General features: G+C 37.0%; 1 protein-coding gene across 11 annotated transcripts in view; it reads right to left on the bottom strand.

The window, feature by feature from the left end:
- Window positions 1-12553, bottom strand: part of SYNRG (synergin gamma) — a 74294-nt gene that overhangs the window by 37053 nt on the left and 24688 nt on the right. For 7 of the 11 annotated variants that reach the window (XM_054689278.1, XM_037494676.2, XM_037494678.2 and 4 more), the window contains exons 7-12: window positions 11018-11224; window positions 9865-10098; window positions 8876-8953; window positions 6907-7103; window positions 5235-5483; window positions 3976-4109 (exon numbers count right to left, since the gene is read on the bottom strand). In XM_054689278.1, coding sequence (XP_054545253.1) covers window positions 3976-4109; window positions 5235-5483; window positions 6907-7103; window positions 8876-8953; window positions 9865-10098; window positions 11018-11224 — 1099 coding nt within the window. The remainder of the gene's footprint in view (window positions 1-3975; window positions 4110-5234; window positions 5484-6906; window positions 7104-8875; window positions 8954-9864; window positions 10099-11017; window positions 11225-12553) is intronic. The other 4 variants (XM_037494682.2, XM_037494684.2, XM_037494683.2 and 1 more) reach the window with 2 other exon arrangements.

Below are 12553 nucleotides of genomic sequence, written 5' to 3'. Positions count from 1 at the left end.
ATAGGTAGATTTTTTTCAAGTTCCCTAAGTAATTAAAGTACAACTCATTTTACAAAATGTTACACTGGTACATAGTAATAAAGATAATTAATGCCCTGGGGGGAAAAACACCAAGTTGAATGATGTATTTATTTTTCACAACCCACCAATTTTATTGGCAAATCTACTAAATGTGGCACTTAATTGAATATTATTAATTTTACAGTTTTACAAAATTGGGGAAAATGGAGGATCTTCAGGGTAATGAAACACTGTTGACAGAAGTCAACAAAATAAAATTCTGTTCAAAGAAAGCTACGACTCAGACCACAATTTTAAACACATTACAAATGAATAATTCATTTCCGCTCTTTCTAGGCAATTATTAAAAAAGACTGTAATCACCAGAAAGGTGTCTATGCCAGTTACATACAGTAATTATTACCTGTTCCACACATGAAAAGTTAATTCTACTCTATAACATTAATGAAAGGTACACAAGGGAGAGAGGCATATCGTTTTATAACTTAAGAACTTGCATTCTATTGAAAGGTAAGACTTTAGAGAATTTGGTCACCCAAAAAAGTGTTTCTCACTTTCCCTAGTGAACCCATTTGTGTTTCACAATCATGCCACGTGGCTACGGTAGATTGTTTTTACCCTGTTAAACACACACATTTGAAAAGCAAAATCAATTAGCCAAGCCAACTCGCTACATCCTAGCCTTTCAACCTCTGCACTATTCTCTCCTTAGTGCTCCATGTCAGCTTGGTTTGCCACTCTAGCTCCCCAGAGCCTGGCACACGGCTCTCTGAACTGGTAAGTGAATGAAAGTGTTGCTCGCCAGGTCCCTTTCATGCTGCCACAGCAGCAGCTTTATGTGCTCTTTCTCCTTTGATTTTGACACCAGTTTAACACTGAGTCCAACCAATTACTCAGACATAAACTTTTTAGTGTCTATAACTCTAAACCCAGGAAACCCCTCATCTTACAAAAGATTACCATGGCAGCTGAATTTATCCCACAAAGCAGCAAGCATCACTATTAGGTTACCTCTTATTTCTAAAATGTTTTACAGATTATGCCACAAATCCTAAGGCATCTTACCCTGAACTAAGGTCATTTTTTTCACAGACTAACAATACTCCCCACCCCAGTCTATTTTTAATAACTTAACTACCTTTTCATTTTCTTTGACAATGCTTATTTTCTGCTTAAAATTTACAGCCCAAAGTGGCCTCATCTAAGCTTAGCTACTCATATCATGATTTAACAAATATTCTTTTAAAATAAAGTCACAATCTGGAATACAGCTCTCATAAACTAGGGAATTCACTGTATACACATACACACAAATAGTTAAGGTTATCAATTAATTCTAAGAGAGTTTTATGAGAGAATATACACACCCAGAAAAACTAAGCTTCCTTAGAACAGGAACTATTTTTTGCTTCTGTATTTCTGATGCCTACTTCCAATCTAAATAATTGTTTCTGAGTGAGTCAATGAACAATGAGGATGGATTTTTAGACATGAGCAAAATGTTTTTAGGTATGGAAAACATGAAGTAGTCACGTCAGAAATGAAAAGGAAAAATCTACAAAATATGGCTGTCCATGAAAGTAAAATTATTATGTGGCGATAATGACACATAAAACTTAATACCCCACATATCTCACATTTGGCTACCATCTTAAAACTTCCTATGCCTAAATTATAATTTCATCTACCAAGAGAAGTTTTTTCCCTAGAGGAATGAACCACCGATTTGATAAATTTAACATTTAACTTGCACACTACAATACAAACATACCTTGTTTTATTGTGCTTTGCTTTAACCGCACTTCACAGACATTGATTTTTACAAATTGAAGTTTATGGCAATCCTGCATTGAGCAAGTCTACTAGCACTATTTTTCCAAAAGCAGGGGCTCACTTTGTCACATTTAATTAAGATATGCACATTTTTAGACACGCTATAGCACATTTAATAGACTACAGTACAGTGCAAACATAACTTTCATATGCAGCAGAAACCAAAAATTGGTATGACTAACTTTACTGAGATACTTTATTGTAGTGACCTGGAAATGAACCCATAGTTTCTCCAAGGTGTGCCTGTATTTTCTTCCAACAAACTTGTATTAATTACACCTCAAGGGCTAAGCACTACATCTATAGACATGAAAGATTGTCTTCATCAGGGAAATAGTGAGGTTAGCCAGCAATTATCAGTTAGGATGCAAGTATCCATAATACTCTTATAGTTGAGAGGAGAGACCCTACACTCATCTTGGAAGTGGGAACTGGTAGTTTGAGGTTAGTAAAAACTTCCTGTATTAAAGTGATTTTTGAAATTGTACTAGAATTAACTATAGAATTTCAGATTGAAGAAAACAATGTAAAAGGCCACAAACGTGAAAGAACACAATCAGTTGTAGTATAAGCAGTGAAAAAGGAGAGAATTGAGAGAGTAGGCAGGAAGGAGCAAGCAGAGATGACCCAGTTGACAGTGTAAAGGAGAGAGAAGGGAGCCCAAGCCAAAAAGAAAAGCTTCTGATTTGATGACTGGATATACTGACATTCACCAAGGAAGGGAATGATTTAATCACTTTTATTTTAGCTTTACATAGAACAACAATTTAATTTCATGCAAGTATATTTGAGATGCTTTGGGTCATTCAGAGAGGGATATTTAGATAGCAGAAGAACATATAAATTTTGTTCTAGAGAAAAGATTTGAGAAAGAAATGTGTCTACCTGGTCAATAATACACATACTGGTATAGAGGGCTTAGAAATCTCAATACTTTACAGTCACTTCCATCATATCTTTCTTCTATGTGTCATTATATATCATTAAGAATACATTTACTGGGCCTCCCCAGTGGCGCAGCAGGTTGAACACAGCGCTGTGAAGCTGTTCACAGCCTCTGCAGCGCAGGTTCGATTTCCGGCTGGCTGGGGAGATTCCCACATGGCGTGGCAGATCTCTCCTGTCTCACCCACTGCTCCCCTCAGCAGTGTCTTTGGTCCATCTGCCTGTTCTGCTCTCCGCTCTGTCTCTGGTGAATCCTCTCACCCTCCCACGCCTCTGGCCTATACCCCAGTTCTTGTATAAATAAAAAAATAAATCTTTAAAAAAAAAAGAGAAAGAATACATTTACTGATGTATTCTTAAAATCAGAATAATATCTTTCCCTAACTTGTAATTTTATATAGTGTCTATCCCCTAGTTCTTGTTATAGTACTGCAGGAAGTATTAACTAAGAAACAATAAATTGGTTAACATGTAAGTGATGAATGAAATTGTACTACAGAAAACAAGAGCAATGGAATATGTATTGTCAAAAACAAGCGCCAAAAATAAAACGAAAGAAATTCTTGTTGCTTACTGAAAGTCTGGTGTGTTTCGCTCTGTGGAAAAGTATTTAAATATTTATGAAAAAAATGAGGTGAAAAGGTGTTGACGACATACCAAATCAGTTATTGTACCTACAGTCAAGCTAGCACATAAAACACTAGAGAAGTGTTTATACATTTCAATACAAACAAATAAATCTGAAGGTCTAAAAGCTACTAATCTCAAATGAGACATGAATAATCACAGTGAGGTTTCTGAAATATGATTTCTATGGGAAGTCAATGGTGCATTACAAAAATATCAAATTACCTACCCCTGCCAAAATGGTTTTCAACAGTGGAAGACCTGGATCTATTATAAGAACACGAAATCACTGCACAGGTTACTCAGCTAAAATAAGTCAGAATTAGGACAAAAAAAAAAAAAAAAAGGCAAGCAGGTGTGGACCAGTAAGAAATGGCAGAAGGTGGGAACAAGGAGAGAACTTCAAAGAGGAAAAATATGAATAATGAGGGAATAATCCAAGAAAGCTTGAGAGTAAGGAGTCAATTCACTTATATACAGGCTTCTCACTGAGGACACCTCATTCTCAGTTATTAAATAGTGTGTTAATGATAATCAGCTTTTTTCTACCTGTTTCCTTGTAGGGAATTATTTGTTTTTGAAGAAGAAGGCAACTCTTGGAAATCACTGAATGAGTCATCAAGGGATCCTGATTTAGAAGCATCTTGAAAATCCTGGAAGTCATCTTCTTCTGGTTTTACAGCCTAGATTTATAGAGGACATTTAAATAGAAAGCATCAAGCTGATAAAATTATTATTTTAATAATAACAAATCTCCAACTGTCGATATTAAAAACTGCCTTTTAAATCTCCGCACTTGGGTAAAGCTAAAAAAATGTAGACTACCAGCCTTTGGATATAACCCTTAAGGCAGAATCCTGTTTTGTGTTTTCAGATACTCTCACACACGGTAAAAGACTAAAGGGATAATACATACAATTTTTAAGCAGCTGAATCATATAGATTATGAAAACCTGCCATTTTAAAAATCATTTTATACACGTTTGGAAATTACAAAATGATACCAACTTATTGGTTATACTCATTACAGACATGTATAAGCAAGCAGTGAATAATGACCCCTTAATATCATGCTCTTCAAGTATTAACAGTTCATTTATTCATAGAAAATAGCTTCTACCACTTGTTCTACACTTAAAAAATGTAATTTTAAAACACAGAACTCTTCCATGCATTACATGTAGAGTTATCTCATTCATTTTAATGATTAAATAGTTTATCAGTGTATAAATAATAATTTACTTAACTTTTCTGATGGACATTTATCTATATCTAATTTTTTACTCTAATAAACAAGATATCCTTTCATATCTTGACTAACGAGTTTTTATTTCTGTAGAGATCCTTAGTGGTTTACTGATCTCCATAGCTATTCCAAACCTGCCTTCCAAAAAAGTTGTACCAATAAAACTATGGCCTATTTCATTTTCATTGACAGTTAACTATTATGCCCTTAAAACTATTTCGCTAATCTGAGAAGTGAAAAATAAAAACTTAATTTTCAGATTTAGCAGTTTCCTCAAAACACACAGCCTAAGAATTTAATTAGCTTTATTAGGCTTGATGTTTAAAATGTGTATGCTATAAAGAACTGTACATTTTCACCCAAAATTCAAGTATCTTGAGGTTTAAAAAATATCTTCATGCTGAAAAATTGAATTTGTATTTCTTTAATACTGCTTAATATTCACTTTCAGTTGTCCATCATAATCCAGCAATATTCTCTATGCATCCTTGGGAAAAATGCTGCCTAGATTCACTTTCACAGATTATTTGGAATTTGGAATGTGCACGATTTTTCCATTTACCTGATTTGCAGGGTAAGTTGGCATAAAGCCACTGGAAGCCTGGGCTGCAGCTCCCCCCACTGGTCCAACATGGTTAATGCTCATAACTGACTGTCCGAGGTTGAGGGGCAAGGAACCTGCAGGGCCTTGAGGCATTCCAGTTGGCTGACTCACAGCAGAAGGCAAAGTCATAGGAAAGCCACTTAGAGTTGGAACAGGAGCTGCTGGGAACTGGTTTAAAGCATCAGGACCCAAGGCAGGAACACCCCTCTAGAAAGAACAGGAGAGTAAAGGAAATATTTTAGAGGACTGTAAAGCAAATGCAATCTAAATCTGGCAAAGAGACTTGATTGTAAAACCTGTAGCCCTGGTAACTTTTTACTTTCACTATTCTAAAACTCATGAATTTGATACAAGCAAGTACAAGGTTAACGCAAACCTAATGGCTAGCAAAGAAATGGCTAACACCTATCAGTACCACCATTTTCAGTTTTGGGTAAGTCACTAAAATCAAATCACTTATTTTTTAATATGAGGAAAAGAACTATCTGATAATACACTGTACCAAAGTAATTTTAAACAAGGACTTCAAAGGACAGAAAAATCAATTTTTCATCTATTACTACCTTTCAGGTTCAGAAAGAACCTGAATGTTAATGAATTAAAAAAAAATCTTCAGGGCCTCCCTGGTGGTGCAGCGGGTTGAGCGCAGCACTGTGAAGCTGTCCTCAGCCTCTGCAGCGTGGGTTCAATTCCTGGCAGGCCAGGGAGATACCCACATGGCGCAGCAGACCTCTCCTGTCTCGCCTGCTGCTACCCTCAGCAGTGGTTCCTCTGCCTGTTCTGCTCCCGGCTCTATGGTGAATTCACTCACCCTCCCACGCCTCCTGCCTGTACCCCAGTTCTTGTATAAATAAATCTTTAAAAATCTTGGGGGCCTCCTCGGTGGCCCAGCGGTTGAGCACAGGGCTGCGTAGCTGTCCACAGCCTCTGCAGTGCCAGTTCAATCCCCGGCCGGCCGGTGAGGGTCCCACATGGCACGCAGACCTCTCTTGCCGTGCTTGCTGCTCCCCTCAGCAGCGTATTTCATCAGTCTACCTGTTCTGCAACCCGCTCTGGCTCTGGTGAATTCTCTCACCCTCCAGCGCTTCTGACTGTACCCAGTGCTTGTATAAATAAATCTTAAAAAAAAAAAAAAAAAAAAATCGTGGGCCTCCCCTGGTGGTGCAGGTGGTTGAACACCGCACTGTGAAGTGGTCCACAGCCTTTGCACGTTGGTTTGGTTCCGGCTGGCAGGCGAGGGTCCCACATGGCGTGGCAGACCTCTCCTGTCATGCCTGCTGCTCCCCTCAGCAATGTATTTCATCAGTCTGCCTGTTCTATTCCCCGCTCTGTCTTTGGTGACTTCTCGCACCTTCCCACGCATCTGGCCTGTACCCCAGTTCTTGTATAATAATAATAAAAATCTTCAAATACAGGATTATTTTGCTAATATGTTTATCATATAAAGGGTATCTTTTGAAGTACTGTATCTCAATAAGAAATTAACAATTATTAATAATAAATTTAATTATTACTGAATTAAACAAATAATGAAACGTATTGCACAAGGAGTTCTAGGTTGTAAAAAAGGATTCCTACTCCTTTAACTTACATTGAAAGTTAGTAATTTAAATTAAGAAACACTGTATACCTGTGTTATTGCTATCATGGCGAGAACGGTGTAAAGTTCTTCTTTAGTAAGCTTGCCAGGTGTGGTTCGATTAGCTAAGGCCCATATTTGTCCAAGAGTTTCCCTGGGAAGTCCAGATGACATCAGAATGGGATAAAGTTTAGCAGTATCTATTCCAGTTGGAGTCATTGTGGTTTCTAAAATTTTCTTATAGGCATCTAATACAGGAAAGATCAGATGACAAAAGTTAACAAATGATAGAGCTTTTTGCTGTTATTGTTGTAAGAATAATTTAAATCAAGGTGCTTTAGTACAACTGGAACCACATCAGGGTTTGAACTGCTATAGGGATTATCAAGTGGAAACACCCAGCGAACAATTAAAAGAGAGGTTGAAGCTTTGTTTTAAAGATGGATATTTGGGCTAAAGGTAAAAGAAACTCAATTCAGTAGAAGACAGTAGCAACAATTAGCGTTTACATGTAGAATTTAAATATGGATTACAAGTTTGTAGAATTTAAATATGGATTACAGCCATACAAATACACACTTAGGCTAGGAAATTGTGTGTGCACAAATGCTAGGAAGGAGGAAGAAGAAAGATATACAAGCTGGCAGAAAACAGCTAAAACTCCAAAATATAAGATGATCTAAATTTTGCTTATTTGGCTTAAAGACAGACAGAAAGAGGAAAAGATACAAACGGTCTAATGGCAGTTGGAAGAGACCTATTATTTTCAGAATAAGTAAAGTACCATATTGGAAATTAGTTCCAACTGGAAATTGAAACCAGTAGACATTACTGGTTTCATCCAAAGAAACAGTTGAGCCACAGGAATTCTGCATAAGTTTTAATCAAGTATGTAATAATTTTAGTTTTTGATCAACCTAGAAAATTAAAGATCTGATGAAAGTTTTCAAGGGGTTGGCAAAGTACCATAAACACATTACATTTTATTAAGATTAATTAGCATATGCTATTGCAATCATGCATAAACCATGGCTCACAGATCATTTCCTCGAGTCAACTGAATACTGCTATGAATGTGCATCTTAGTAATAATGTGCATTAAAAAAAAGTAAACATCACCTTCCAATGTAAAGATGTCACTTAGACTTTTACATCATATAGTATTCATGTAACAAAGTTAGAGTATTCATAAAAATATAATTTTTAAGGCGTTCAGAAAATTATAATGAATGTATTAGTACTACTCTTGGTAAGATGGATATTTGGGCTAAAGCTATTAATAATCTATGAAATACCCATAATGTCTTTTAAAACAGGACAAATATAAGTTTTTAGAAATAAAGTACATGGGCTGGCGAGGATCCCACATGGCGTGCAGACCTCTCCTGCCGTGCCTGCTGCTCCCCTCAGCAGTGTATTTCGTCAGTCTGCTTGTTCTGTTCCCTGCTCTGGCTCTGGTGAATTCTCTCACCCTCCCTTGCTTCTGACTGTACCCAGTGCTTGTATAAATAAATCTTTAAAAAAAAAAAAAAAAAAAAGAAAGTACATGAAGTCAATAAAACATTAAAGCAAACCATTTCTCCTGGCCTCCCTAGTGATACAAGTTTGATCCCCAGTCAGGGAGCTAACCCACATGGCACAGCAGACCTCTGCTGTCTCATCCGCTGCTCCCCTCAGCAGTGTATTACAGTAGATCCACCTGTTCTGCTCCCCACCCTGTCTCTGGTGAATCCTCTCATCCCCTGCACCTCTGTCCTACACTCCAGTTCTTCTACACAAAAATAAAAATCTTAAAAGAATTCTTTTTCAAAGAAAAATATTTCTCCTGCATTTAGTTATTTCATATATGAAGCAATTCTAAGAAACATGGGATATATTTAATTTTCTGTACACTTTCAGAAAAAAAAAGTCATAGTCCCCTCTACATATTTGAAACCACAAGAGTAAATATTTAGTTATATTTACAACATTTAAAGCAAAATATCCAGATAGGAATCCTGAATAAAGAAGGTTTTTTTACCTGGAACCAAACTCTCATTGTAAATCCAAGGAGGCATTCTGGGTTGAACAGAATCCTGTGGGGGAAACACTCCCACACCTAGAAGACAAGGACATTACCTGATGTTCATAAGGGTCCATGCAGACATCATAGTGAATCATTACAAAGTAAGACCATTGGCAGAAGACAAAAAAAAGTCACCAATACAACTGAGATATTTGGTTTCTAAACAACTCTTATACAATCAACTATGTACTAAGCAGCAGACTTAAAAAAAAAGATGTGCCAAGTCAGTATTTTGAGTTGTATGTGGCTTGCACCATTTCCCATGCATTACAAATAAAAGGAAAAAACAGGCTAGAGGCTAGATGGTGGTTTAAAAATTAGATATGTAAAAAACCTTAGTTACCCAAAATTTATTTGCAGCTTTTAATGTTTTTTTGTTACACCTGATTTTCTTTTTTTACCTCAGTATGACAGTGCTGCCTAAGACATACAGGATTCTGGCTTTTATTTTGTATAGTTAAATATCCTCCAAAAGTTTGCCTCTTTAGGTACCCACATTCTAATTCATCTCTGCAAGCTGAGTTTACAAAAATTTGGATCTTTTAGGCAGTGATGTTACAATCTTCTTCAAAGAAACAAAACTATATTCTCATTGGTGACTTTTCTGGGTAAATTTTAACTTTTCAACCTTTATAGTAGCACAGAAAGTATAAGAGGGGAAAAAAAGTTTTATAAAATATGAGGGAAAGAAATTTTAAATCAGGAATGATTCTGATTAAAAAGCTGGTTATCAAAATAATTATTTAAAAAAGGAATTAAGTGTATTGAAAGAATTCAGAGCAAAATCATCAGTTAATTGGAGAAAAGAATGTATTAAAATATTTTTAGAAAAATTTTGATTAGCAAAATCAAGCAGCATTCATTTTAAGATTAATACTTAAGGTGTTAGCAACTGAGCAACAATTGGTTAAGTGAACTTTTTGCTTAGTATTTCGTGAGCTCACCACTCTCTTCAATGGACGGGTTTTGATTTGAAGTCTTTTCTGCCTCTGCAGTAGTGGTACCACTTACACGTCCATCTACAGCACCACCGATACTGGCTGTTAAACTGGGATGGTTCTTACTGGAACCTGGGTCTAGGCCTTTATGCCCAACTTCAGAAGTATTTAATTTAATTTGTTCCTGCCCAGATGTACTTATATCACAAGATATTAGGAGTTTCTCTTCCAAGGAAGGGCCTAAACAAACAGCATGAAGGATTATTTGTATGTAACTTTGTAATCTTTTCAATCACTCATTCCCACCCCGAGATTTAAAAGGGAAGACGCTACCACATGTAAATTCCGATAATTCAATCACTAAGTACTTATACAGGACTTACACATTATCTACTTTGATTCCCAAGAATTCTATGAGCCAGTAGGTAGAATGGGTAGAGAGAGAAAGTACACCTTAGAAATCTGGCCAGCTATACAAGATGGGGACACTTTTACCAACTCCTGGGAGGGGGGAGGTGAGGGCGGAGACCTCTGCCAGTAACATCATCTCTGGGTCTGTTTCTGCAGGGAAATTTCTTGAGAAAGTGTGGGCAAAGCATGTGTTAAGATTCCTCTCATCTTATTCTTCTCAAGAAGTGTATAACTGCCACCCCTCCATTATTTCACAAGTGATAAAATTGAAGAACAGAAATGTTTGAAGACTTAAGGATAAACTGATAGTTAAGTGGAGAATCTGGATTTTTAATCCCATGGCTCTCTCACTAAACCAGCTAGAGTCTAAAGCACTCTTCCCTGGCTCATTACCTTTAAAGAAATGATATCTGTGATACTCCTAAATGAGCAAAATCATTAAAAATCAGTTGTTTTTAGAGTTCTAGAGGGTTTATAGTACTCCTAATTAGGAGCAAAAAATTTAAAAATTCAGACTTACTTTGGTGAATTTCAACAGTACTCATTCACTCAGGTACATGTTTCTTTGCCAACCTAATTATTTTATTTCCATAAGAGAAATAAAATATCCAAGATTATCTTAAGAATATTTTCATTGACATTCTAGGAGTTACCTGTTTTCTGTACAAAGTGCGTGAAGCTAAAGTAGTAGAGAAATAAGGAATTTGCCCAGGGAGACCATGTAAGGTGAAAGGCACTGGAAGCTGACCTGGAGGGAGAGGCTGTGCTCCAGCCTTCTGTGTATGCAACTGGCCAAGTGGGGTGGTGGCATGGAAAGACTGAAAAGGCTGGGAAGTGGAAGGCCCACATGTGGGAACTTCAACAGGTCCCTGCATAAAGTCACTGAATTCTTCTTCACCAAGAAAGGCAGGTGATGGGGAGACAATTTTAGTAGAATGAGATGATGTGGGATAATCTGCAAAATGGAAAATGGCAATGAAACACAGAGAAATGAAAATCAACAAAGAAAAAGAAATTAAGATGTAGTACAATTCCAAAAGAACGTACTGAAACATGAGTAGTGGAGGCGAACAAGAAATAACATGTAACAACACAGTCAAGTGGAATTATACAAAGAATGCAAAACACTCTGGTGTCTACTCATAATTTTTTGTCTTAAAAAGTTTTTTTAAGGGCCTCCCCTGGTGGCACTGGCGGTTGAGCGCCGCGCTGTGAAGCTGTCTGCAGCCTCTGCAGTGCGGGTTTGATCCCGGCCAGCCAGTGGGGGTCTCACATGGTTCGGCAGACCTCTCATGTTGCGCCCGCTGCTCCCCTCAGCAGTATATTTCATTGGTCTACCTGTTTTGTTCCCCGCTCTGTCTCTGGTGAATCCTCTCACCCTCCCACGCATCTGGCCTGTACCCCTGTTCTTGTATAAAATAAATTAAGTTTTTTTTAAACATTTGGTTCAAAAGCAGGAAAAATGTAAAAATTAAAATTTCTTTCCTTGTTTATAAGGCCAGTACTAATTTTTTTTGAGATTACTAATAATTCACATCAAAGTGGTGATTACTTTTGAAACCCAAATAATCCATTTTCTGGTTAATATTCTCTCAAGTCAATATATAGAAGATATAAGAAAACTCACCTATATGCTGCTGAATAAAGTTTGTACAGAGAAATGATTAAGTTTCATCATGTCAGTAAGAAAAAATACATGACACACACTTGGAATTTTTTATATATCATGCCTGATCCATACATGTTGTATTAATCATATTTCAGTAAAGTTACCACGAGATATCAAAACTATGAAAGACCATTAAACACATTACCAAGGTGATATTTTCCTTGTGAAATAAATCAAAATTGAAAGACCATAAAGGGCTAAGTCAAGTAACAGTCAAAGTAAACTTGACCAAGGACTATGGTTAGAAGAGCTTATTCTAAAGGATAAAAACATCACTGATGTAATACATCTTCTCTACAGGGGCAATATTTAATACAAGACTCAATAATACTATTATTGTTGCTTCTTTGCAGTATTAACTATTTGAATTGCTTTAATATTTAACAAGTCTAATGTCACAAGAAGCAGTCTTTTTTTAAAACAGGGCCTCAGGGGCCTCCCCTGGTGGCGCAGGTGGTTGAGCTCAGTGCTGTGAAGCTGTCCGCAGCCGCTGCAGCACTGGTTCAATCCTGGCTGGCTGGCCAGCATCCCACATGGCATAGCAGACATCTCCTGTCTCGCCCGCTGCTCCCCTCAGCAGTGTATTTCATCTGTCTGCCTGTTCTATTCCCCGCT

Source organism: Talpa occidentalis, unplaced genomic scaffold (assembly GCF_014898055.3).
Source record: "Talpa occidentalis isolate TD23 unplaced genomic scaffold, MPIMG_talOcc4v2.1 talOcc4.7, whole genome shotgun sequence".
NCBI classification, from domain to species: domain Eukaryota; kingdom Metazoa; phylum Chordata; class Mammalia; order Eulipotyphla; family Talpidae; genus Talpa; species Talpa occidentalis.
The sequence above is the reverse complement of the archived record's forward strand: the minus strand, read 5'-3'. Positions and strand labels throughout refer to the sequence as shown.